At 31.3% G+C, this 27,361-nt stretch overlaps 1 protein-coding gene across 5 annotated transcripts in view; it reads left to right on the top strand.

Annotated features, from left to right (window-relative positions):
* The window catches only part of LOC134693011 (arf-GAP with coiled-coil, ANK repeat and PH domain-containing protein 2-like), a 60,768-nt gene extending 34,891 nt beyond the window's left edge, over positions 1-25,877 (top strand). For 2 of the 5 annotated variants that reach the window (XM_063553692.1, XM_063553694.1), the window contains 14 exons: positions 1,486-1,583; positions 5,115-5,273; positions 5,828-5,939; positions 6,979-7,061; positions 7,903-8,028; positions 8,632-8,796; positions 9,343-9,536; positions 11,218-11,235; positions 14,313-14,444; positions 16,163-16,398; positions 19,543-19,652; positions 20,499-20,559; positions 21,364-21,413; positions 22,170-25,877. In XM_063553692.1, the coding sequence (XP_063409762.1) occupies positions 1,486-1,583; positions 5,115-5,273; positions 5,828-5,939; positions 6,979-7,061; positions 7,903-8,028; positions 8,632-8,796; positions 9,343-9,536; positions 11,218-11,235; positions 14,313-14,444; positions 16,163-16,398; positions 19,543-19,652; positions 20,499-20,559; positions 21,364-21,413; positions 22,170-22,362 (1,737 nt within the window). In that variant the 3' untranslated portion in view covers positions 22,363-25,877. Of the gene's footprint in view, positions 1-1,485; positions 1,584-5,114; positions 5,274-5,827; positions 5,940-6,978; positions 7,062-7,902; positions 8,029-8,631; positions 8,797-9,342; positions 9,537-11,217; positions 11,236-14,312; positions 14,445-16,162; positions 16,399-17,429; positions 17,610-19,542; positions 19,653-20,498; positions 20,560-21,363; positions 21,414-22,169 lie in introns of those variants that run through there. The other 3 variants (XM_063553693.1, XM_063553695.1, XM_063553696.1) reach the window with 3 other exon arrangements.
* The last annotated feature ends 1,484 nt before the right edge of the window (positions 25,878-27,361 follow it).

Consider the following 27,361-nt stretch of genomic DNA (forward strand, 5'->3'; position numbering starts at 1 on the left):
TCGATGACAACTAGACAAGAATTAAATTTATCATTGTAAATATTTGTAAATTGTATTTAATATATATATCAGTTACAGAGAGACCTGAGTCACCTTTAGATTTTAGTTACTGTGGATGCATTATTATTATATGGATTCCAATTTACGTGGATTTAGTGGGTACATGTAAAAAACGAAATCAAATTTTGAAAGCATGATAAATTTTCTATAGGGTTGTATGCAGACCTCTGCAAAACCATGACATGAAATAGCCACTAACATGCAATTTTCCCTTTATCCACGAAAGTAAATGAATCCACAGTAGTTATTTAAGTGAAAATATTTATTTTACACTGACTGTGAACCAATATGCTAGCTAATGTCTGTTTTTAAAACAATTGTTTTTAAAACAATCTTGCATCTAATATGAAATAACTTAATAAACGCTGGATTTAAAACTTTGTTGAATGTTTATTGATCAGAGATCCTCAGTTTTTTCTCTACATTTAATATTAAAAATATAAAAAAAACTTAACCTAACAAAGTTAAAGTGAAATATCTTATGATAAATCATAAGATTGAGTGAAGATTTTCTTTAGGCTGGTAATGACTGTTTGAGGGTGTATAGAAATTGAATATTATATATATACATAACAGTTTTGTGGTTAGGAGATGAAAAGAAAAGGTTAAATTTCAAGGTTATATGATGGTAGGATCCTGAGGCAAACTCATAGATGTTATTTTTGTTTTATCCAAATTTCCAGTAATTAATATCTAGTACATTATGTATTAACAAAGAGATGTTGAAGTAACTATCAATTATGAATAAAGAGCTTTGTGAAAAGAAGAAAGATAATAGAGGATTTTAGTTCGTAAGGACCATTGTGTTAAAATTTTGAAGAAAAGGACTGAGAGCATATTGGTCAACAACAAAGTCTGTCTGTCTGTCTGTCTGTCTGTCTGTCTGTCCTGTCTGTCTGTCTGTCTGTCTGTCTGTCTGTCTGTCTGTCTGTCTGTCTGTCTGTCTGTCTGTCTGTCTGTCTGTCTGTCTGTCTGTCTGTCTGTCTGTCTGTCTGTCTGTCTGTCTGTCTGTCTGTCTGTCTGTCTGTCTGTCTGTCTGTCTGTCTGTCTGTCTGTCTGTCTGTCTGTCTGTCTGTCTGTCTGTCTGTCTGTCTGTCTGTCTGTCCATCCGTCCGTCCGTCTCAGGAGCTGCAGTTCAAAGCTTCCTGAAATGTGGTATCAAGCTTCAAAATAAGCCATTTATACTAAAAAGTATACAGAAAAAATAGTGTGCATATACACTGCCATCAAATTTTACCAGATATACTACCTCTTATGAAATTTCACATTATTCTGCTACAGAAACAAAATCATTATCTCTCAGGCAAGTGGGGGTGCCTGGCAAATTGGTTTTCAATGAATAATAATGAATCCACTGAAATGTCTCTAATCAACTGTGAAATTTGTTTTAGTGAATATATAATCTACAATTTTCTTTTATTTCAGGATCTGTCTCAAATAACTAGTTCTATCCATGGTGAAAATGGTGTTATAGAAGGCTACCTGTTTAAGAAGACAAGTAAAGGATTCAAAAGCTGGGTTAGGTTAGTACACATCAGTATTACTAAAGGAAGAGACTAAATTCATTGAGTAGCAACTCCTCTGAAATCATGCAAAGTGGGAAATATTTGGGATATCAAGAATAAATCATAATGTTTTCTACTTCCTTAATTTGTATCTGAAATATTCTTTTTTCCTCAGAAAGTGCTAATTTTTTAGAAAATATCAAAATTTCGTAGACCGTTTATATCATCCCTGTTGTATACGCTTTTGCGCATGCTCATCAGCAGATGTACTCCCTGCAAAATTTTAAAACTCTTTGTTTCTTCACTTGCACAATTGCACTGTGATTTCACTGGCATCTAATGGTAAGCTTCAAAAGTAACAAATAACAAAACATATCACAGGAGCTGCTCTTCAGTACAGGTTGTACAATATATGTGTGTAGTTTGTTAAGTCATATGTCATACCATCTTTTGTTAATATCAGGCCATTAATAAAAATAAGTAAAGTTTTACAATTTATTGTGATACCAAGTCTATACCACTATTTATGATCCTACATTTATCAATATAACAGCAAATAAAACATCTCCCTGTTAAACAATTTACATTTCAAAACACAATTTTAAAACTGATTGATGAAAAATATTATCAGAGAAAACAGTTTTATTAAAGTCACAAATTTTTAATACCTACATTGAATACTGTGCCAAAATGATTTATCAAGGAATTATTTCCAAACTTGTCATTTTATTTTCACATCTCATGTAAAAGGAGGAATTATACTTTATGCAGTAAATGTTTGATTTTAAGGGAGGTGTAAAGAAGTTCAAATGGAGGGGGTTTCAAAACAAAATCAAAGTTGTCCTAGTACTTTAAACCCATTGATTTGTTTAAGAGACTATGGGAAGAAAAGAATAAAAAATGTTTTAGTTCTTGCTTTTTAAATATATAAGTCGCTGCTGTATTATTGTCTTGGCATCAGTGGCCCAGTGGTTAAGTAAGTACATCTACAGATTGGGTATTCTGTCAAAGTTGAGTTTGTGACTTTAAACATAAAAACGACACCTATATCTTAGTTGTTAAACAGTGACGGTGACCAATAAAAACTGTTGGCCACTATATATCTAAGTCTTAAAAGTGGCATAAAACGATCAACAATTAACCAATCTCAGTGGCGGATCCAGAACTTTTCCTAAAGGGGGGGGGGGGGGGGGGTGTCTCTGACCTAAGGGAGCCCTCTCCAGTCATGCTTCAGTGATTCCCTTTATAATCGACCAAATTTTTTCCATGAAAGGGGGGGCCTGGGCCCCCAGAGCCCCTGGGATCCGCCTATGAATCTGTACTTGTAAAGGATAATTTTCTATATACTTGATGTATTCTGTGAACATTTTCTTACTTACTGACCCTAACCATGCATGCTGTGTAACATATGAGCTTCGTCTAATAGATGAGCTGTGTCCGATAGAAATGAACCTTATGTAGTGTATGTATACATGTACATCATAACACGTAAAAGACTTTTGGAACAATCAATTATGAAAGACAAGTCTTAGATGAATTTTGTTCTGTTTTGTAGGTTTTTCTAACAATCCAATTCAATTTTCAAACTATTTTAGACTTTTCGGAGATAATTTTTCAACATGAAAGTTGTTATGATATTCATTGCTTAAGGTCCATTTCTAGTTGACAAAGCTCATATGTTTGCTACTGTAGACGTTATGGATTTAATGCTTGTCTTTTAAGAAACATTAATATGTTTGGCATTGTAAAGGTTTTATATTTAATGGCTTGAATGACTTTCTGTATTGTGCGTGATGTATAAATGTTCTATTTATAATACCTATAGGTCCAGTCATGTGACTTTCTGTGTTGTGCGTTATGTATACATGTGCTATTTATATAACCTATAGGTCCAGTAATTCAAGGCAGCTAGTCAGGTATAACCGCATGCTGTTTATTGCTTGGGAGTTTACTGTAGATTCAACAAGATTATAGTGAAAAAAGATAAATGTTTCTAAATTCTATGGGTTGAGGCAAATCATAAAAATACTGTGGATTCATTATATTTCCTGAAACCTGATTTTATTTGATTGCATGGGCATAGGTGAACCTTGAATTCAAATTGATTAACAAAAACAAATTCCATAAAAATTGTGGAAATAGACCTGAACTAAAAACTAGATATCTATGAAAATAAGAAGTTTTGTGAATTCATGAAAATAGTTGAATCTACAGTAATTCATGAAAAGTTAGAAAAAAGGAAAGTTCAAAGCTTATCAAAATACGAACTGATCTATTGATTTGGTATTAAATTAAGAATGGAAATGGGGAATGAATATCTTAAGAGTTGACATTTGATAAAAGTTATACAATATTGAATTATTTAAGTAATGAATATTTTCGTCTGTATATTCCTTTGTGAGTTGATTATGCAATATATTCTTGTATTAGCATGCAAACATTATCTTTCTGACTGAACTTTAGTATTATGTAATGGAAAAAAAGAAAATACTTGAAAATAAGGCCTAAATTAATGTATTGTTTGTTTCCCCAATCCCGACCCTGTCAAGCCAGGTGTGAGTAGGTAGGTAGCTAAATTGATTTTATTTTTTTCTAAAAGCTGGAACAATATCCGTCGATCTGGCAAGCCTGCAAATCGGAAATAAATAAAATAATATTTAACTTAGTTTTGACAATAAAATTTTATGAGTCGGACTGTTTTTGCAAGGTAGGTCGGGATTGGGGAAACAAACAATATTTTATTTTAGGCCTAAACAGTTATTGTTTTTTTATTTATCTGAATTTTTCTTTCTGCTTGAAGTAAATTAAAATCAATGAACATCAATGAACATGCTAATGTTTGCTATTAGTCAACTTCAAAGGTGTTTTTTCAGATTGAAAATATTTATTCCTTTACAAAAAATGCTATTATTTATTTCCTAAAGTTTATCAAGAATTTAGTCCTCCTGTTTTATATGGATCATATGAGTTATCTTTCCTTTCTTTGTTGAGAACATTACATTCCTCACCCTAAAAGTTCCAAAAGTAAAAGATTGTTGATATTTTGTTACTGTATCTAAGGTAAAAAAGTAGGTATATACACATAGTTATCCCTTTTCTCTGTTTTCAGGGTTATTTTTCCCATTTTCATTGTTTTTGATTGTTTTAAAATTGATATTTGATATGTTTTGTTTCTACATATTGGAACTATAATCTTTTAACTTTTTTTTTTTTACAAAAAAATGAATAACACAGCGGTAAAAAAACGACCCGGTCGGGTTAGGGGAAACCACCAATTATTTTTCCATGGCCTTATCATGCCCCAATATATACATATATGACATGGACTCTTTCTATCTCCTCCATTTTCCTATATAGACCTCCACAGGGAAGTGATTGAAATAATGTTTTCCTTACTTATTTATAAAAGAACCATGTCAAATTTTCACGATTTTTCAAAGTAATTTTCACTGCAGTCTGTCTTTGTTTTATTAAGATTATTAAAGAACCAGAATATATTTGAGTACAGTTGAAAGTTAAACAAAATCTGCTTTGTTTTTCTAATTTTAGACGTTGGTTTGCTATACAGAATAACCAGCTTATTTACAAGAAGAGGTCAGGGTCACACAATGCTTTATCTATTATGGAGGAAGATCTACGTCTATGTACAGTAAAGCCTGCCTACGATACTGAGAGACGATTTTGTTTTGAAGTGTTGTCCCCTACAAGGTAAATTAAAGTTTACAATCAAACCAGACTGATCGCCCATTAACTTCCAACAATCAACCAATCAAATATTGTTTCACAAAAGACAATTCCACGAATAGAATATGAGTACTGTCAATTAATGTTTACAAAACTTAGCTTTAGGATTTTTCTAGAAATATATTTAAAATCTAAGAAAAAAACAAGGTTGAATGGTGTTTGAAATATTCTGACTCACTCAAATTTTAATAGTTTCTTCTTTTTGCACAAACATTCATAAATCTCATACATTTATTTTATAATCTGAAATATATACACGTATAGATAACATCATGTAAGCCTAATAGTTTAATGAATTTGGGTAAACCTGTGGATGTACATAACCCAAATTCCTAGTTTTTTTCACCAATGTTGGTTTAAGAAACAAAAACAAACATAAGTTTCCGTTTTGTGTTAATTTTAAAGATATACCCAGTATCCTTATTTACTATATATATAGTTCAGCAAATTTAATTTTAATCCATACTGAATCAAAGAAAAATGAGTTTAAATCAACCTCCAAATGATGTATTTTTTAGGAGTCATCTGTTACAAGCCGACTCTGATGAAGACTGTAAGATGTGGATCACTGAAATAACATCAGGAATCTCAAGAGCGTTTAAAGATGCGGAAAATCAGGAACTGAAACAGGTCAGGTGGTCAAAATCACTTACATGATTTTACACACACTTACACATTTAAGATTTTACATACACTAAAACATAATTTTACATACACTAAATCATAATTTTACATACACTAAAACATAATGTATCACACAGAAACAAATAATGATTTTACGAATAATGACAAATTATAATTTTGCGCACACAAACACTTGTGGCTTTACATACACAACCACATTACGATTTTTCACACACTAACACAATATGATTTTACACAAAATAACACATCATGATTTTACACACACCAACACTTTATGATTCTACACACACAAACACGTTATAACTTTACAATTTATAATGAATGAATATAAGGCAAAAATAGTTCAAAAGTCACGAATCAATAGACCACTTTCGAGTTCATCCGTCACCGGCAAAAACTCGTCAATTATACACGCCTTTATGACGTCATTTACCAGATAGAGGGGCTCGCCTGTATCCCTGCACTATTTACGTTCATCAAGCGTCTTAGTGATCGTCTTTGTGCAGTATAAATTAGAAATAATGGTTGCTCTGTAGGTACTTACTGACATTTCCCTAATGACAGCAGTGTTGATTGTCAATTTTGAGAATTCAATTTGCCGAATAATTCGTACAATATAGAATTATAGTTTTCCAACCACTCGCTCAACATTGGAAGGAAGTGACGACGCCCCTAAACGCACAAATGACGATGATAAAGGCGCGTATAATTGACGAGTTTTTTCCGGTGACGGATGAACTCGAAAGTGGTCTATTGAGAGAAAACAAATCTGGGTTACAAACTAAAGCAAAGGGAAACACATCATCTATAAAAGTGTAGGAACATACGGCAATGCAACATAAAAAATGTAAATGCATATACAAAGTTGATTCTTTCTGACTAAATGCTCTGAATTTTTTGTTTTATACCTTTACATCTTTTGCCTTTATAATGTTGTATATGTCTGTGATATTTTGCTATTTTAAGATTATAATCTTTAGTTTCTTTATTGTTCAGAAAAATGACAACTTTTTGTAAATTGTAGGAAGAAGATGATCCTAGTCCACAAGAGAACAAAACAGATGAAAATGAATTACCCACAACTCTGAAACTTAGTAAAGCACAGATGTATGTATATAGTTAAACTATCGTTACTATCTCTCAATTTTAATCATTATGGTAACATGCTATAGTCTTGTCTGGAAGATTGTGGGCTCAATCGTAAGGCTAAACAAAAGAATTCAGTTGCTGCTTCTCAATCCACTAAGCACACAGCTTGTAAGAAAAAGGGCAAAGACAGGTCAGCTTTGAGTCAGAATAATTTGACCGGTTAGTTTGATATGTCTTTCTGTGTAATGCTTCCTTGTGAACTAGACCATCAAAATTCTGACTAAACGTGTCAATGAAGTACAAAGCATCATATCTATGGTGCATTTCTATCCGATTAAAATACAGATACTGACTGTCTCCACGCTACACTAACAAGGTTCTAACAATGCTCAGCTCTACCTTTTGCTTTGGAAAAAAAACATTTTGGGATCATCTGGATTTGCCATAATGCTACACCCCTTCAAAAATTTGTGGACAGGAAACTCATTGGCTGATTTTATCACAAAAACAGGAAGTTGAATCAGTTGATAAGATGTGGTATGGTGCCAATAAGACAACTATTCAGTAGAGATCAAATGAAATATGTTCTATTTGCCACTGGACATTACACTCCAATCAAGCTTAGCTGTATATTTAAAGTCAAATGTCTGGTAACATATATAACATAGTAAACATACATGTTGTCAAATAAGTCTAGACAAGACTGCTAAAACAAAAGCACATGTTTAGGATCAAACTGTTCAAATGATTTAAAAAAAAACATTTATAAAAAAAACACCTTATATAACGAACAAAATAAAAATCATATGTTTAAGACTCATCTATATTTACTACACATTTAAATTTTTGATGATTTTAGACGATTACAACAGTTATTTTCTATCCCTGGTAATGACCACTGTTGTGATTGTGGATCTAAGGACCCCAGATGGGCTAGTCTTAACCTTGGTATAACATTATGTATTGAATGTTCAGGAATTCACAGGTAATTTATTGTTGTATACTTCTGTCAAAGATTTATCACTTGGCAAAATGACTTCTTATTTGGTCAGTCACTTGACAGTGATGAGTTGTAAAATCAGTGTCCATGTTGTAGCGTATACTCCATAATTGGTTTTCAATCTCTAACCTTTGTTTGCCTCAAAAACATGTTATGAAACTTATACACAATGCTTTTTACCACAAAACACAGTGATCTTTGGTGGCATTATTTTGACTGTTCTAGAGTTATGTCCTCTAACAAATACAAAAATTGTTAAATTCTTCATTCAGTTAACCTCAATCAAATGTTATGAAACTTATACACAATGCTGAATGTTTTGTTTCCGTTTTAAAACAAGATTAGATCAACCAAATTTTATTACCGCAGATATCTGATCAAGTACAAATGTTGGTGGGTAGAGTCACTTTTACCGTTCTTGAGTTATGTCCCTTTGTAACGTGTGCAAGCAGGGGCATCATCTGTGTGTCATCAACACTTTCCCCATTTATTTTATCTGATCTGTCAGAGGACAATGTGTGCTTTCTTTTTATATTCCTCTGTATCAATTATACATCACCAAATTAATACATTCATTTACAAATACAGGAGTTTTGGTGTTCACCTGTCCAAAGTAAGGTCCATAACTCTGGATGCCTGGGAACCGGAACAATTAAAAGTCATGGCAGAGTTAGGAAATGACATAATAAATAGAATATTTGAAAAGAATGTTGATGAAACCATAGCAACAAGAGCAACTGCAGAATGCAAAAGGTTTGTGAAGAAAGCAAATGTTTAAAAAATGGAATGGAATGGAATTGGATTGTTTTTCTTAGATTATATATGTTTCAAGGTAAAAGCTGCAAATGATAAAATTTGATATGACAATCTTATTATGGTTTTCTTTTGAACCCTGTATTTAACTTTAACCAAACTTGGTTTGAGAATGTGCCATGTGATTAGGTACACCCCTATTAAATGTTGAAGCCACTAGGTGAAAGAAAGAACAAGATAACTGTAGATTAAGGGGTCAATTGTCAAGGTCACAATACCTTTAATTTATCATTTAAAGTCTTCATCACAAAATAGATTGAAAAAGATACTCAACCTATAAACAAGTTTTCTATAATAAAGCTATTAAATGTGTGTCATTTTGGTCTTTTGTGGATAGTTGTCTCATTGGCAATCATACCACATCTTCTTTTTTATACTATATAAAGATCACAACTCTGCTTCTTTACTCAGTGTGAGACTGGAATATTTATATTATTTCATGGCCTCTAGTTAAAATCTTTTCTCTAAAGAAAGTTTGATTTACAGATCTATCAGGGAATCTTGGATAAAAGCAAAGTATGTTCAGAAAGCCTTTGTGATGAAGTTACCTGGCCCTAAAACTACAGCAGGGAAGAAGATCAGAGGATGGAGTGTGAAGAAAAAGTTACGTCGTTCTCCAGAGAAAGTAACAGGGGACCAGTCAGATAATGATTTAGATGTTACCAGTGGATTAATGGAAGGTAGGCTCAACATAATCAGCTGGTTTTAATCATGAAGTTGCCATGTCAATTATATTTTTACTTGAGTGATTTACAATTATTCAAATTGAGATACTGATGATAATGGTATACACAATGTTGTCGTTGTTGTTGTTTATATGTGGGGAAGCTATTAACGACAAACCAAAATACTTTTCTAGATGTTGCACTTTCAAATAGAGTCTTTTTTAATAGGTATTAGATTTAGATTTTCCAACTGTTTAATTTTCAGTTTAACCTGTATTCTCATTCTTGAAATTTTACTCATAGTTTAGCGAGGGTACTTACTTTAAGGGAAATAATTTCATATCTTTTTGTGGTGTGTTTAACCAACTATATATAGACTTATAGTAATTAGATAATGTTGAGAAATAAGATTTTTTTGGACATCCATTGGATTAAGAAAGAAGACGTGAAAATATTTTTTGACTTTAAAAAATCTATACCATTGGTCTTATACTTTTGCATGCTTCAAACTACTGAAACAAATATAATGCAGGGATATCCCTTTTTATGTAGACTATGTGGGCATGGATGTCTAATGATTTGAACTGTTGTTGTTTTACATATAGGCTGTTCTAGCAAAATATTAGTTCTTTTTTTGTACATCATTTATTTATAGCTTTAAGCTGGTTTTGAAATCCAATAAGCAGAAATATTTTAATAGCCAATGCTTAGCCTTTGTATAGTTGCAGATGTGTATTGCATCATTGTTATTTTTAGTATACCCACTGAGCAAGATTTTTTTTATCCAGAATAAGGAGTTTAATATACTTTGGATATACTTTACAAAACATTCCATGGAAATTGCTGTTGCCTATAGCAACTAGAATAATATCTTATTTGTATCACACCTTTTTAAAAAAAGCGTTAAAAGAAAATTTAAAATTCCTGCATGGTCCTGAGTAAGCTTGTAATTTTGCTATTAGATGTTAAATAACCGTACCTGTATACGTATCAACCAATGAAATCCTGCATAATGTTTAATTCCCATCATTCATGTGTTTGCATCAATTTGCATTTTGCATTACCCTTAACTATTATTTAAAGTTGACCCAATATTTTATTTTCTCTTCGGAAACAAAAAACCATAACTGAAATATAATAACATTATAAAATTCCAACTCATTGTAAAAAAGAAGTAATTTAAGCAGGTTTAATGTTAGTAGATTTCCCCCTCCTTTTATGAAATTCTAGAATTCTCAACATTGCTTTAGCTAATCTGTACTAAGTTTACACCAATCAACAGGAATATTTGTAAAATAATTGATAAGTTGTAGTCAATATTGAAATTTTTTGTGTGAATATGAATGATTCCTTAATTTTTTTAAATTTTTGATTGGGAATATCTTGTGCTTATCTTGAATCTAGTATTTTATAAAAAAAAACACAAAAAAAAACAGTTATTTCCCCTTGCTTGGAAAATGGAGATAACATATGGCTCTGATAATCTTGGCCTCAAGTCAATATAGCAAGACGATTAACATATTTCAATTATAAGATTAGAAAAAATATTTATTTCTGTAGAATGGTTTTGTAAACTCAGTACAGGTTTTTGCCTCGGGTATTAATGTTGTTCACAATTTAATTATAATTTCTATTACTTGAATATATATATAGCACACTTATAGATAATAAACATTAGCTAAACTTAACCTTACAGGAAAAAATAATTCCAAAGGTAAGTCACATGATTCCCTTCAGCCAATCATAGGCATTAGTACATCTTCTAATCAGATGCTTTTTTAGATCTTGCTTTGAGTGTGATATGGGTACCAGAATAGTTTCTCTCTAATATAAATGATTGCTTACTAATATAACATGTTGTACTGGATTATAACTCATTCTGACATATTGAAGTGCAAACATGCAGTTTTAACTGTGACACACTGATGACGTATTATGATAGCGATCTGCTGGCCATGTCATTAATATTCTGTTCTATTTTTGTATATAATTAAATGGAAAGAACAGAAATATTAAATTATTTTCAACACCAAATTAATCATCATGGGTCTTCAAAGTCTCAAGACCGAGAAAGTCCATTATATGAATCACAATGGTTGGCATATTTCACTTTATTTGTGTACATTATCTTTCAGATTATTAAAAATTAGCCATATTTTGATACCTGGCCAATACAATACCTGTAATATTTGCAGCTGGACATGATGAAATCGATCAGATTACTAGTTACCTGGCAGCTCAATTCCCCCTTTAGATGAAAGCTTCCTGCAGCATCTATTTAAGGATAATCTTTGATAGCAACATTTTAGATATTTCTATCACTGGTGCTAAGTGTTATCAAAGAAATCTCTGATTAAAAAACAAAAAAAACACTTGAACCCATATATAATTATTAAGACCCAATTTTTTCTTAATCGCCTTAAGTATGGAAAAAAAGTTCCATTAGAACAAAATTAAAGTGATAATTGCCTTTGTAATTCCAAAAGTTTTCTCTAGCGATAACACTAACAACTTAACCATGGAATGAAACTTAAACAAAGCTAGTGCTATTAGATTTAGATATTAAGCAAGGCAAGAATAAATTGATAAAAAAAATAACTCAATAAAAGAGTATAACAGTGGAAATTTTTTTTCAGTTTCTTCAATTTACTGTTACAATTAACAATTTGTAGATCACCACATGAACTACCTGTGTGAGAGACTATCAAAGTGAAAGACCTTTATTACAGTACCATGTTTTACCCAGATCATACTCAGCAAGAAATAAAACTGACTTCTATTCTACTAACATACACTCCATATATCATTTATTCACTATTTTATCATTCTTCATACAATAACCATAGCAATGAACACACAAACAGATTTCATAACCTTTTTACAGATTAGTTATATTTGAGTTGTGACAGTTAATTATAAAAATATGCATTTGTAACGTATATTCTTATAAATATGATACTGTTATATCAAGATTATTAATCTGTTTGATGTACAACATATGGTGGGATTACACCAGTGGCAGATCAAGAACTTTTCATAATTAGGGGAGGGGGGGGAGCCTGCTGACTGACCTAAGGGGGCTCCAGTCATGCTTCAGTGATTCCCTGTATAATCAACCAAATTTTTTCCCACGAGGGGGGGGGGGGGGGTCACTGGATCCGCTTATGTACACATGTCACTTAACTTTCTCAATTGTGTAATTATACTTTTATATAGGGTTGTTGTGATGTTATGCTATTGTTTCAGAAAAAGGGAAAAGGTTTGGATCCATTACAACGTTTAATCCCGCTGCAAATGTTTGCACCTGTCCTAAGTCAGGAATCTGATGTACAGTAGTTGTCGTTTGTTTATGTAACATATACGTGTTTCTCGTTTCTCGTTTTGTTTATATAGATTAGACCGTTGGTTTTCCCGTGTTAACGGTTTTACACTAGTAATTTTTGGGCCCTTTATAGCTTGTTGTTCGGTGTGAGCCAAGGCTCCGTGTTGAAGGCCGTACTTTAACCTATAATGGTTTAATTTTTTAATTTTTATTTGGATGGAGAGTTGTCTCATTGGCACTCACACCACATCTTCCTATATCTATTGATTTGCCAGGGCGTTTAACATTTGATGGGTTTACACATGTTGAATTTTCATATATATATTGATGATTCAAATTTAATGTGGTGTTATATGGTACATTCCATTGTATTTCACAAATATTTTTTTGGCATGCATAGTGTAGATTTTATGTGCTTGAATAAACAATCTGGTTGGTGTCCTGAGTGAGATCTCTACTGTGGTCAAACCATGGCTATATTGGTATTTGTTGTTTCTCAACTGATGCTGAGCAAAATGTTTGAAGGAATAAGAAAAAAGACTTGTTGGCTCATAGTTAGAACTATGTGTCTAGGTAAAGTGACAGGGCTTACTGGGAACTGTTCAGAAATTTTAGCACTGCAGGATTATTAAAAAAATTGTTAACTTTTCTTTTTTCAGCAACATGTGTTTTTTTTTTTTAGCAGTTATAAAAAATTTGTATACAAATAACAATAAAATTGAGAATGGAAATGGGGAATGTGTCAAAGAGACAACAACCTGACCAAAGAAAAAAACAACAGCAGAAGGTCACCAACAGGTCTTCAATGTAGCGAGAAATTCCCGCACCCAGAGGTCTATGAATATGCATGAAATTATTTTAACTTTTTTATTTCATTTATTTTTTTATTAATCTAAGTATGTCTTTTTATGACCTGGACAATTGAAATAACATTGGTGTTGTTTCTAAGAACAAAATATAATTAAAAATTATTTTGTTTGAAGTGGTAAAGGCTTTGTGTTGATGATTTGGTGAATTAGTTAATGAGTAGTCTTCTTTAAGAATTTTAGATGTCCAGTTCTCTCCTGTAGTTGAATACAAGAAAATATCATTTTACAACAAATTTATTAAACAAATGAATTTATATCAATTTTGGTATGCATACTTCAATCAAATAAATAAAAATTCATAATTTAAGACTAATACATGCCTTTTCTATATCTAACCTGCTATTATCCCAATATCTTGATATCTGGTTCAGGACTTCAGCAAGGGAAAGGTTAAGTACTATTGATTGAAGCAAGAATTATTCATTGTTGAGTATCAATTTGCATGGTACAAATCATCCAAAATCCTCTTGAATATTCATGAAATATTTGCCACTGGTGTTAAGCAAACAAAAAATCAATCAAATCCTGATATTCAACAAACAGAATCCAGTATAAATCCCTAGAATACATATTTTGATGCAACGAGTATTTTAATTTCAGCAGTGATGTCCGTTTCAACCAACAACGTATTAAATGATAGCGACAGTGGAATAGGCGCCAATGCTTCAGATGTAATAGCTTCAGATGTTATTGTCTTCGGAACAGATTTAGAGTTACCTGATCTTGGTAGATGTAAGTTTACTACACCCCTTCCGCATAGTCTTTTGTTTAGGTTTATAACTACCAAACCTTTGTTGATGCAAGTTTATTATCAAATGGGTTTTATGATGTCAATTTTGATATTGGTTTTTGGGTGATATGGCATTTACCCAATACTTTTCAAATTTTTATACAACCGCAAAAAATAAAATTTATTGGGTTGTATATTGGTATCACGTCATTGTAGTCAGCGCTGTCCGAAGATGGATTGCTTCCGGATAATTACTTTTGAATAAGTAAAAAGAAATCAATAAAATTTTAACACAAAGTTTAAAACCACAAAAGGAAGCTTGGGATTGATTTTTGGGGTAATGGTCCCAAAAGTTTAGGAATACTGGCCCAACACAGCATTTATCTAGTTTCAGGACAAAAAGTTATGTATAAGTATTTCAATTGTTCTGAAATTGTACCACAATGTATAATACCATAAGTAGAAGGTTGGGATTTATTTTAAGTGGTTATTGGGATAGGAATTTAGGGCCAAAAAAGGGTCAAAACAAGCATTTTCTTGTTTTAAGACAATATCTTGTGTGTAACTGTATGAATCTCTCTGACATTGTACCACAAGTTTCCATATAACACAAGGAAGGCTGGGTTTCAGTTTGGGGTTAATTTTCCCAAATATGTAGGAATAAGGGGCCAAAAAAGGGCCAAAAAAGGGCCAAAAAGAAGCATTTTTCTACTCTACAGACAATAGGTTGTGTTTAAGTGTATGGATCTCTGGAAATTTTTACAAGAAGGTTCAATACCACTTAAGGAAGGTTGTGATAGATTTTGGGGATTATGGTGCCCATAGTTAAGGAATTAGGGTCCAAAAAGGGGGCCCAAAATAAACATTTTTGTAGTTTTCAAACAATAACTTGTGTTTAAGCGTATAAATCTCTCTGAAACTTAACCACAAGTTTCCATACCATGAAGGGATGGTTAGTATTGACTTTTGGGGGTTATGGCTCAAAATGTTTAGGAATTAGGGGCTAAAAAGAGGAAAAACTAGGTATTTCTGATCAATGGACAATTAAGACAATTTAAAAGCAGTGTAAGGGAGGTAATTCTGAAACATTTAACATACAATTCTGGGTTTGTTTGGATTTACCTCCCTACACTTCTTGTACATTATGTATAAAGAAATGTCAGGTTTTGGACTCATTGCCAAAAAAGGGGGAGGGTAGGTGTTTTCAATTTCTTTTTTTCAAATTTCTCAAATTCCAAATTTTTTGAAAGTTAAAAGAAGAAATCTTTAATTGCACAATATTGCGCAATAGATTTATAAGATCTTGACATTTGTTTTGTGTCAGAAACTCTTAATATGTCAAAAATTTTATTGTAATCCAAATTAAGAGCAGTATCAAGCTGTTCAGGGTTCGACTTCTGCGGTCCTTAAAAGCTGCACCTTGTCGAGCACCTGGTTAAATATTGTTAATGGTGACAAAACATAGAATATTTCAATACTAATGATATTCGGCTAATGCATTCAAGAGATTTGGTCTTTCATTGGTTAAAAAATAGCACTTTATGTTGTTATGTCCTGCAATAACTTGAAAATTGTTAAGCTAATGCTTTTCAAACTTTTGTTGTTAAATAAGATATCATATTATAGACAAAATTTTCATTGAAATAACTCAAAGCATTACTGTATAAAAAATAAAACAAATAATTTCTATGCTTTAGTAATTTATTTGAATGTTTTGTAGCAATCAGCATTGAAAGTTCAGATGAATCTGACACAGGGGTTGACGAAGGTGAAGATTCACAGTCAACAACTTCCTGGGAAGATATGAGTAAACTGGATCCTAATATGTTACTATACAAGGCAGCTCAAGCTAGGAACCTGACTGTTATGTTAGAGGCACTGGCTAATGGAGCTGACCCTAACTGGGTGAACGAAGAGGAGGAAGGCAGGACTCCGTTAATGAAAGCCGTAGAAACTGTAAGTCATCGTTACTTACTGTTATTTTACAAAATTTTCCTTTGATCTCAATGACTGATAATTTCCTTTCTCAGCACAGTGGAGTGATGTGAAAAGTTATTGCTAGAAACTAAGGGCACACATGCCATTGTCAATGAAATTAGGTAAAATAGCAATAACGATTATCATTGGTCATCTCAAATGGATTGCTTTTCTCACTTTCACCAAACAGGCTCAGGCCAATAACCAGTCATGTTAAGATGACCAACAATAATCTATAAATATTTATTGTTTGGTTTTTCATATATATTTTGTGATATTGTCTCTTGTACGTTTTGTATATCTTTTCATGTTCAGAATTCTCACAATTAATTTAATCTTTGAAATTTGTCTGTACAAAAAACATGTATTACTGTATGTAAATTGGGGAAAGCAGTAGCAATACTAATCTAAACAATTTATACAGCACTTATATTCAAACCCATTCATTAGTATATACCTCAGTATTTTATAGAATTGTTTACCATACATTATACAACATAACAATGAACTGTTTGTAGGGGTTCTGTTTTAACACATATTTAGCCATACTAACTGCATGATTACATTGCAGGGGTAATGGTAACATTGGGGATATGTATTTTGAGGACATACCCGTAGCCAAGGGGGTTCAGACAAAAACCCCTTGAAAAGAAATAAGCACTGTTAAAGTCAACGTTCTGTTCGAATTGTGACTCTTAATGTCGAGTTTGTGAGTCCAAATATCCCCCCCCCCCCCCTTGAAATTCCTGTCTACCATGACTGGAGGAATTGGGAGTTATAGTACTATTTTACAACAAAAAGGACAAAATAATTGAAGAATGTTTTTTTTGTCATTTTGCATGAGCAAAGAAGTCATTCAGAATGCACATGTGTTAAAAATATTCTGTAAAAATTAACATTTACTTGAGAATTTAAGAAAAAAACTCATCTTATGCATGATATTCATCTAGGTGTGAGTCCTTGTATAATAAAGTATATGTATATAAATGTATTATTTGTATATCTAACAGGGATCTGATAAGGCAAGTAACATTCTCTGCTGACTCAGCATTAATACCATTGCTTATGTTCTGTTGTGTTATACTGTCTGTTAACCTTGCTTTAATTAAACAGTTTGAAGACTTAGATCTGCTTCATTTGCTTTTGCAGGGGAGATAATCAAATGATAAAAGGGGGATAATCAAATGAAGGCTGTACGGTGACCTATAATTGTTAATGTTTGTGTCATTTTGGTCTTTTGTGGATAGTTGTCTCATTGGCAATCATACCACATCTTCTTTTTTATAAAGTTGGAAATAATGAACTAGGCATTGACTAGATAAAAAAAATACACATGATATTCTCATACATTTGATTGATTAGTTGGTGATTACTTTATGCCAAAAAGGACACATATATTTGAATTGGCCTTTATAACAAATTTAATTTAACCTTGTTTAAGGAGTAAAATTTTAAGCCACTCGTACATTTCAATATTAGAAACTTGACCTTATATAGCAAATCTTATGTTTCCATGTCTAATTTGTATAAAACTGATTTAAAGTATTATGAAAATGACATAATCATCTGTTTTCAAAGTTTTCCAACTGACAAATAACAAAAACCAAAACCTTCAGCAAGCAATTTGAATTTTAGCTTTGATGCAGAAAAACGCATATCATGACATATCTGCCTCCAATGCATGTGTTTTTGAACATTGTATAAGTTAGGGTTAATAGACAGTATTTTATATTGTTTCTAAATGTTGTGTTTTTGGCTAAGGATTTTTTTACTTCCTAATTCCATATTATAACATTTGCTTCATTTTTAACTTGTATACATTAGGTTACTAATAATTAAAATTTTGAAATAAATTCTATTGAAATTGCAAAACTGTGGAGTCATTTACTTTTTCGTGGGTATCATTATTTTCATGCATTAAGGAAAAATTGTAATTTTGTGGATATTTAATTTTATGGTTTTACACAAGTCAACATTCAAGAGCCTTCAGCAAATTATTTCTTTGTTGAACAATAAAATTCTTGGTTCTCCTGGAGTCCTGGACCAATTTTATCCTTGAAAATTAGTATGCTATCAATAACAATGAAATCACAGTATTACAAAGTCCAGATTTACTGGCAAAAACTTGAAAATGCTTTTATGCAACTTCAAATTAAAACATTTTATTGAGCTGCTTTGCTTCTGCTGTTTAGTATAATAGAAACTTAGCTTTGCATCCTTAGTTAAAACTTTGCTATTTGTTGTTTGTTACATGCTTAATTAACCTCTTAAATTAGTGTTGTGTGTCCCAACTCAAGACAATTGGTTATACATCACTCACCTTGTCTGTCCATTCCTTTGTTTGTCCATCTGTTCTTTTGTCTATCTTATTGTAAGTTTGTCAGTCCATTCATTCTGCCAGCAACTATTTTCATTACATTTTCTTAGAAACTACTAAACCAAAAAAAAAGCAGATTTCAGTTTTGTTAGAGACCTACATCCTGTTTGACGAATTCATGTATTATCATGTAAATATGAATGGGTATGCTTAGCATGATAGCTTGTTCATTTTTGCATTTTTATACACCATTTTGTATGAATATTTTATACCCTCAATTTCTATAGTATTGAACAGAATGAGTTCATATTTGGTCAACAGGATATCAGTAATGTTGTAATGTGTTATTATTTAAGAATATCTCAAACACCCAGTTGTCAATACTTTTGAATTTGAAGTTGTGGTAAGCCTAGCACTACAATTTCTTGAGATAGTGCCGTTTAATTTTCAGATTTGCAGAGCAAACTTTATTGTTTTAAAAATAGTAAATCACAAATGTATTTCTTTTTTGCAATATTTATTCTTTTCTTTTAAGACATTAGAAAGCAAATAAATGTTCACTTGAAAAAAACTAATGCGCTTTACTGTAAAAGTCAAAATTGATAAATGCCAGTTTTAGAGATTTATTAAAAAAAAATTGCTCAGTGTTTTTTAAATTGTGGTTTGGATTTTTCACTTTCCAAATTAACTAAAACTACAGTTAGTATTATCTGATTATATGAATCTTCCTGTCTTTAGCAAACTGCAGTTTTGACAATAATAACTAATTCTTAGTGCACCATTTGAATTATCTGTCTTTCTTCCAGGGTTCTTTATCAGCTTGTGAGTTTTTAATGTTGAACGGTGCCAAACTGGACAGGCAAGATAAAAACTTAAGGATGCCATTACACCATGCTGTTATGCATGGAAATACAGGGTAAGATTATGTAGACTTCATTGACTTATTATTTTTATTGTCACATTTCCTTTTATGCATACAAGTATTACTTACACTGATTTCTGCTGTCACTGAAGAAGTCATAAGCTAGGTTTGTATGAAAAGAGGGACGAAAGATACCAAAGGGACAGTCAAACTCATAAATTGAAAATAAACTGAGCCTGTAACTCAGTGGTTGTCGTTTGTTAATGTGTAACATATTTGTTTTTCGTTCATTTTTTAAAATAAATAAGGCCTTTAGTTTTTTCCTTTGAATTGTTTTACATTGTCTTATCGGGGTCTTTTATAGCTGACTATATGCGGTATGGGCTTTGCTCATTGTTGAAGGCTGTACGGTGACCTATAATTGTTTATGTTTGTGTCATTTTGGTCTTTTGTGGATAGTTGTCTCATTGGCAATCATACCACATCTTCTTTTTTATATGACAATGCCAAGGGTAACAATGAAAAGGACAAACAGACAAATAATAGTACACAAAACACAACATAGACAACTAAAGAATAAACAACACGAACTAACCAACTATGAAGTGGTCTCTGTGTATGTTTAATGTCCATTTGAAACCGAGTTACAGATTTCTTTTCTGCCACAATCTGTATATATAAAACTATTAAGTGTACAGTTAAAGAACATTAATGTTAGCATTCAAATACTGAAACTAACAAATTAATTGCAGTGAAGATGATTTTGATTTAACAGGACATGTTTCAGTGTGAGGAGATTTGATAGAAAAAATACGGAGTCCCAGGCTGAGGCATGAAAGGTTAGACCTTATCTTATAATTGTTTGTTTTACCATTTATATTTAACTTCTCTTTTTTTCAGACAAGTTTGTCAGTTTCTGAAGAGAGGTGCCAACCTTCATTCACCTGATGCTAATGGAAAGGTAAGATTGTTGTTTCATATACTTCAATAAAAACAGCATAAGCTAGGTATGGTAGCTACAGCTGTTACTTGGATACACTCACTGCTAAAATAATAAATCAGATAAACTCCCCTTACAGGTTTTATGATTTATTTTATCATAAGTTTTATTGAATCTGTACCAAGAACATGTATTGTTTAATCAAATATGTTTTTTAACTCACCTGTACAATGGATTGTATAACTGATATAACTCTGCATCTAAATCATATGATTTTAAAAAGTCTTCATTGAATCAAAATGAACCTTTCTGTTGGTAGAATATTCCAAATTATGTTACTGAGTAGACATAAAAAAAACTCTGATAAGTTGTACTCATTTTTAGTATGAAACCATATAGCAGTACTTCTACTATAGAAAATTGTGTAGAAATTCAACTTATTAAAGTTATGTGAACTTAATATTTTTATCACTCACATTCATGAGGATTTACTTTGTATGGAGCGCAGGAGGGTCAAAATAGAGAAATGAGTATAGTGTTATTCAAAATCAATTTCTCAGACAGCCATGCCCTAAGTGCACCAATGAAGGATTTGCAGACACACCAGCAGCTGCCCTTAGTTAATGCACTACTTTTGTGGCCGGAAACAAATGTATGTTGATACATTGCCCGAAATATCAATATTTTCTTTCAATATATTCAAATAATTCATTATAAAGCATTAGACACTACATTTATCAAGAAAAACATTACATAGGCAAGATGCATACTTATGTATCCCCAATTTTCAATTTGTAAAATAACTGATCCTTATTTTTTAAACAGGATCCATTACAGATAGCTGTAGATGCTGCCAATGCAGATATTGTCACATTGTAAGTATATTGTTACATTGTAAGTATATTATTACTTTGTAAGTATATTGTTACACTGTAAGTATATTGTTACATTGTAAGTATATTATCACATTGTGTCATGTTTGGTTAGGGTCATGTACCCTAAAATGATTTAATCCCTTTAAAAAAGCTTTAATTGAATAATCCTCCAAGTGCTGACATTTTTGTGCTGGGAGCAGCCATTCTTTGTTTGGGCATAGTAAAATACGGATCTGGATCGGACCGGAAACGATTTTTTTCCGGACCGGAACCGAATTTTTTCCGGATTGGAATAAAAAGGTCTAGGGTCGGGGGGTTTTAGTCAGGGTCGGTCGGAAACAGGAAACAGACATATATTTTTTTTTGGCCTTATCATATTTATTCCATAGCAAATTATTCTTGCAATCTGACTATTGTGAACACCAGAAAAAATGTAAAAAGTATCTCCTTGTGGCAAAATATGTTTATTGATTATAGTTGTATCAACTTTTTATGCCCCTGTCTGACTTAGCGGCAGCTGCATTAAGTTTCACCCTTGTCCATCAATTCGTCCCAAAGTTGGTTGAAACTTATACACAGTTCTTAGTACCACAAAACTCAGATTAAGTACAAATTTGGGTAGAGTCATTTTAACCTTTCACCAGTTATTTCCCTTTATAACTTTACTAGATATACAAGCAGGGGCATCATTTATGTCTTTCTTACTAATCCAAAAAGATGAAAGCCATCTATTATAAAATATTTTTTTTATTTTAGATTGAGACTTGCCAAGTTAAATGAGCAGATGAAAGAGGATAGTGACATGGGCAATACTGACGATACATTTAACGAAGTGTTCAGAGACTTTTCTAATATGGCGTCAAATAATCCAGAATTATTACGGCGGCATGTAGAACAAACTGACCAATCAGAATCCTTAGACAGTAGCGTGGAACAAAGTCCTACTTGATATTGGATTACAACTTAGAAATTTTCCAATATTTTAATGCATTTGGGGTCAAAGTTTAGTGCAATAGTTGACTTAGTAACTTAATAATAAATTTCCTGTTACTTTTGCTAATGTTTGCTGATATCTGTGGCTTGTGTTTTCTTGTTATTGATGGTTTTCAACATTGTATTTATTTTATGAAAAATTTAAATTTTGTTTGATATGAAAGTCAATGGAATAAATTAACCAACCGTATCAATGGTTATTGTATGCCATAATTAAAATCCTTAGATAGTATATAGTACATTCAAGATACCATCAAGAAATTTTTCAAATGTACCATCCCACTTTTCCAAGCCTGTCCAGTTTGTAGATATATGCTGTACATGTTTGCTAAGTAGACAAGTCAATGCTTATAGTATACTTTGTTGAAAATTTCCCCCCCTGCAATTTATGATTAAACAGCCAAACATAAACTCCTAAACAAATATTTTGAATGCACACCTGTACAATACTAGTTTGTTAATTTGCTTGCTACAAGTGAACAAAATATTCAAATAAAAAGTATCTGCACTAATCAAATATGTCATAGATGATGTATGCTGTTTTATTCTGCTTTATAAAATGTTGGACATATTGCTTGCTAATACCATGACATAATAAAAAAGGGACCAGTTCCTACAAAAGTTAAACACAAAAAGAAACAGAATGGGTTGCTTGAAAACTTATTTCAAAAAATGAATGTATAATTTGCTTTAGTAAATTGTGACTAATTTAATCTAGATTGTTTATATGCGTTTGAACAACTTTTGAACAAGTGGTTATATTTATAATATTCAATCCAGCAAATATCTGATTATTACTGAGATCAAAATTTAGAAATCACTGGGACCAAGTGAAGTAATTACTAAGTTCAAATAAGGTAGTCACTGGGGTCAAATGGGCTAACCACTTTGGTCAAATAAGATAATAAAGTTCTGTGAGGTAATTACTGGGTTCAAATAAAGTATTGACTAGGGTCAAATAAGAATATCACAGGGGTCAAGTGAAGTAAAATAAAAGCCTCTGGGAGACATTTTTCAGACTGTGAAATCCTAAACTATAATCAGAATCTTAATAGTAAAAAATGGAATGTTTTTGGAAGTGATATGAATGGGAAAATGGTGTATATTGTTTTGCTTGAAATACATCTGAACTATTGAAGTGTTATATGGTTTGAAATTAAAATATTATTTTTGTTAAGAGAGTTGATGTTTAATCTGTGTGTGTATGTATGTGTGCATTGTGTTATATGTGTGTATATATTTTATAAATGTTTGCCAGCTTTAGTATGGTTGAACCATGCATCATACTTTGTAGACATATTTTTGTTAAGCATTGTTGTTATTTTTAATAGTATAACTCAAAAGGGATAGAAGGGTTTAATCTGTTATTAACCAGATGAAATAAAACATTGGTTATAAAGATGTATGTCCTTTCTACAAAGATTTTTAAAATCAATGTTTCATTGCTGATTTACTGTCTCCAAGTGTGTTAATATGGTTTGAAAAGCCAAACTTTCAAGACTTGTAAATTTCATATGTTGCTTTTTACTACTGAAACCAACAATTACCAAATGTAGTTAAAATTTGGACCTTTCGTTTAATAGATATGTAAGGAAAGGTCAGATAGAAATGGTTAAACATGAAATATCAATTAAAATAAGTTGGTTTACAAAGGAGTAGGTCCAGTAAGGACCGATTTTGGCCTCAAATTTCAGGTTCATCTGACGAAAGATTTTTACCACTTTTTAAACACTTAAGTGTCTATTTCATTTTAATCAATTAGTTTATTTGAAAGATTTTAACTGATTAAGACATTAAAAACGATCCGATTCAAGCTCAAATATGAAAAATCTACCAAATATGCAAAAAAATGTCACTTTTCAGATGTTTTTTGTCAAAAATGAAAGTGGCCGCATCCGTGTTCATCCGCAATCTTTATATATGTTATGTATTATCATAAAATACAACTTACATTTCAATATTAAGGATGAACACGAATGCGGCCACTTTTGTTTTACACGTAAACTGTCTTAAATTTAACTAAAATGATAGAATTGTGTAGAATTCAGTAATTTAGCATGACTTTATGGTGCTAGTACCTGATATATGTGCATTGTAATGTCAAAAACAGCCCATATTTATGTAGCAGAAGCATTCTTCTGTCCAATAAATAACTAAAAGTTTACATTTTAACAACTTTGTAAAACTGCTATATTTTGGGGCCAAAAAGCAGCCACCTGAGCCTACTCCTTTTACAGCATTTAGTGAAATAGAATATATGTAATGGTTATAACATCATAGAAGGGTATAAATCTCATGGCAAATTTTACCTCAACATTGAAAGTCTCAAAAATGTATATAAACGACATTATACTTGATTTTAATGAATCCATCAACATTATCTAAAGCCATATTGGTGCTGAACAAATATACAATTGTGAGAGAATTATAAAATGGATTTACTAAAATATTTTTCTCTTGTAAAATATATCATGCAAGTCATTGCCAGATAAGCATTTTCTGTTTGTGCATACAATTTTTTAAAGTATATATTTTGTGATTAAATGTTTTTGCTTATGTTTTACTTTATTCCATTATTGTGCAATAACTACAAGCTGTGTTTCCTCATATACATGTATATATATTGTAAATATATTCTAAAGTGTTGTCAGATTTTTCTGATTTAAAACTTTCTCTGACTATTATATTCATATATAAATTTTTTAATTACTTTGTTGATGACGAAAAAAAATGTTTTTGTAGTAAAAGCATTTGCTTTGATGGCCATTTTGTTTATGTGAAATAGAGTGCACACATTTTTAATCTACAGTTCTAGTAGATAAGTTAATTTGATTATGCATTCCTCAAATAGAATATTTAAATGAAATTTTATTAGATAACCCTTTTACTTAATACTTTATATCTGCTAAATGTTAAATAACTGACTTAAATGTTAGGTCGGAAGTTAGTAATTCAACCTCATTTAAATCTGTATTCATGTGAATTTAAATTTAATCCTTTACTAAATATCAGTCTAGTCTAAACTACACACAAAATGATGATTCACTATACTGAGTCATTTTGTTCCTTAAGGACCTTTTTGTAATTTGGATATACGTTGTAGTATATTTTAAATCAAATACTTAAATTTGAGTCAAATTGGTGAACATAAATTTGATAGCTACAATATGAAAAACGTTCAGGATAACTTTTGCAAACCACAAATTATAAGTTGATTTAGATTTTGTAGACAACTGAAAGATGTGTTGACTTTTGATGATACAATATATAAGCATTGTTATATAAATTGCTTCATACACTTATTTAAGTTTTGCATAATATGGAAATACAAATATCTCAGAAAATCAAATTTGAATGTTTTCATCAGAGCTGTGTTATTGTTTCAAATTATATATATTTTTAAGTCCTAAAATTGTTTTAGTTTACTTTATTTTTGTCTGATACATGTATTAATAAAAATTGTATAAATTTTATCATTTTGTTGTATATAATAGGTTTATATTTTAAGGTAGCACAATACAAAGATTTTTTTACTTCCAATCACTAACCTTTAAAATAGTGTTACTTTCTTATGAATGCATGAAAAATAATAAAAGAGGTATGTATAGATAGATAAAAGATAAATCCTTTAAATGGACGCAATATTTTTATTATGCAATTATTATGTAATCAATTATTACGTAATTAGTGGCAAAATCTCGGTCAGTTCACTTGAATGAATTTAGCTCTATCATCTCTTTAAAAGAGGGACAAAAGATGCCAAAGGGACAGTCAAACTCGTAAATCTAAAACAAACTGACAACGCCATGGCTAAAATTGAAAAAGACAAACAGACAAACAATAGTACACATGACACAACATAGAAAACCAAAGAATAAACAACACCAACCCCACCAAAAACTAGGGGTGTTCTCAGGTGCTCTGGAAGGGTTTAACTATACAGAAATATTTAATGAAATCTCAATCAACGCATCATTGGCTTCAAAAGGGTGTCTCAGATTGTCCCTATGGTATTCCATTCTCTCATAAATCTACTTAGTGTAAACATCCTAACCACATAAAAAAAGATAATATTCAATTAGGTGTAAAATTTGTTCTATACATTCTTTCTGAAATCTGAGACATGTTTTTGTAGATAATGGCCATATGAACAATATATAATAAAATCAACTTTCTAGGAATACATATTGCAGCAGCTAGTTTCAATTGAAAGTGGAAATATAGTGAAAAATATTTAAGACACACTTAACATTATAATTGGTTACATAATTGTTGCATAATACTAACATTGCATTAATTTGAAAGAGTAATCTGTTAGCTATCCATAACTACCACTTTTATAAATTTCCAAGCATCATTAAGAAAGTTACGGCATTTTAAAACTTGGGAGTTGGAGTTATAAAATCTTCCTATTGTGCTTCCTTAAAAAGTTCATTCCTTAAGACAGTTCAACCTATGGAAAATGTGTAAACACAAATATTACTAAATCATGCTACAATCGTGCATCTTTTATGTTTGGTTTTATACAAAATTTACAAATTCATTAACACAAAAAGACTGCTACATACAAAGCATGTGATTTAAAACTGAATATTGCATAAAAATGTAAATTGAATATTCGACGAAAAGTACATAATCACATTGCAAAATCAAATAACAAAACACATAAAAAACGAATGGACAAGAACTGTCATATTCCTTTCTTGTTACAGGCATTTTCAAATGTAGAAAATGGTGGATTAAGCCATGTATTATAGCGCTAACCCTCTCACTTTTATGACATCCTCATCAAAGTCAGTTATATTTACAAACAACAACATTTTTTTTTGTGAAATAGAAAAAGCTTAAAGACTCTTAATGGCCAATTTTACTCTAACCATACCATCCGTATTGTGTATAAATAATACTGGTCTTTCAGCATTGGAGTCTTTTGTAATTTTGCTTTTACAATACTG

The sequence above is a fragment of the Mytilus trossulus genome, chromosome 12, assembly GCF_036588685.1.
Source record: "Mytilus trossulus isolate FHL-02 chromosome 12, PNRI_Mtr1.1.1.hap1, whole genome shotgun sequence".
Taxonomy (NCBI): domain Eukaryota; kingdom Metazoa; phylum Mollusca; class Bivalvia; order Mytilida; family Mytilidae; genus Mytilus; species Mytilus trossulus.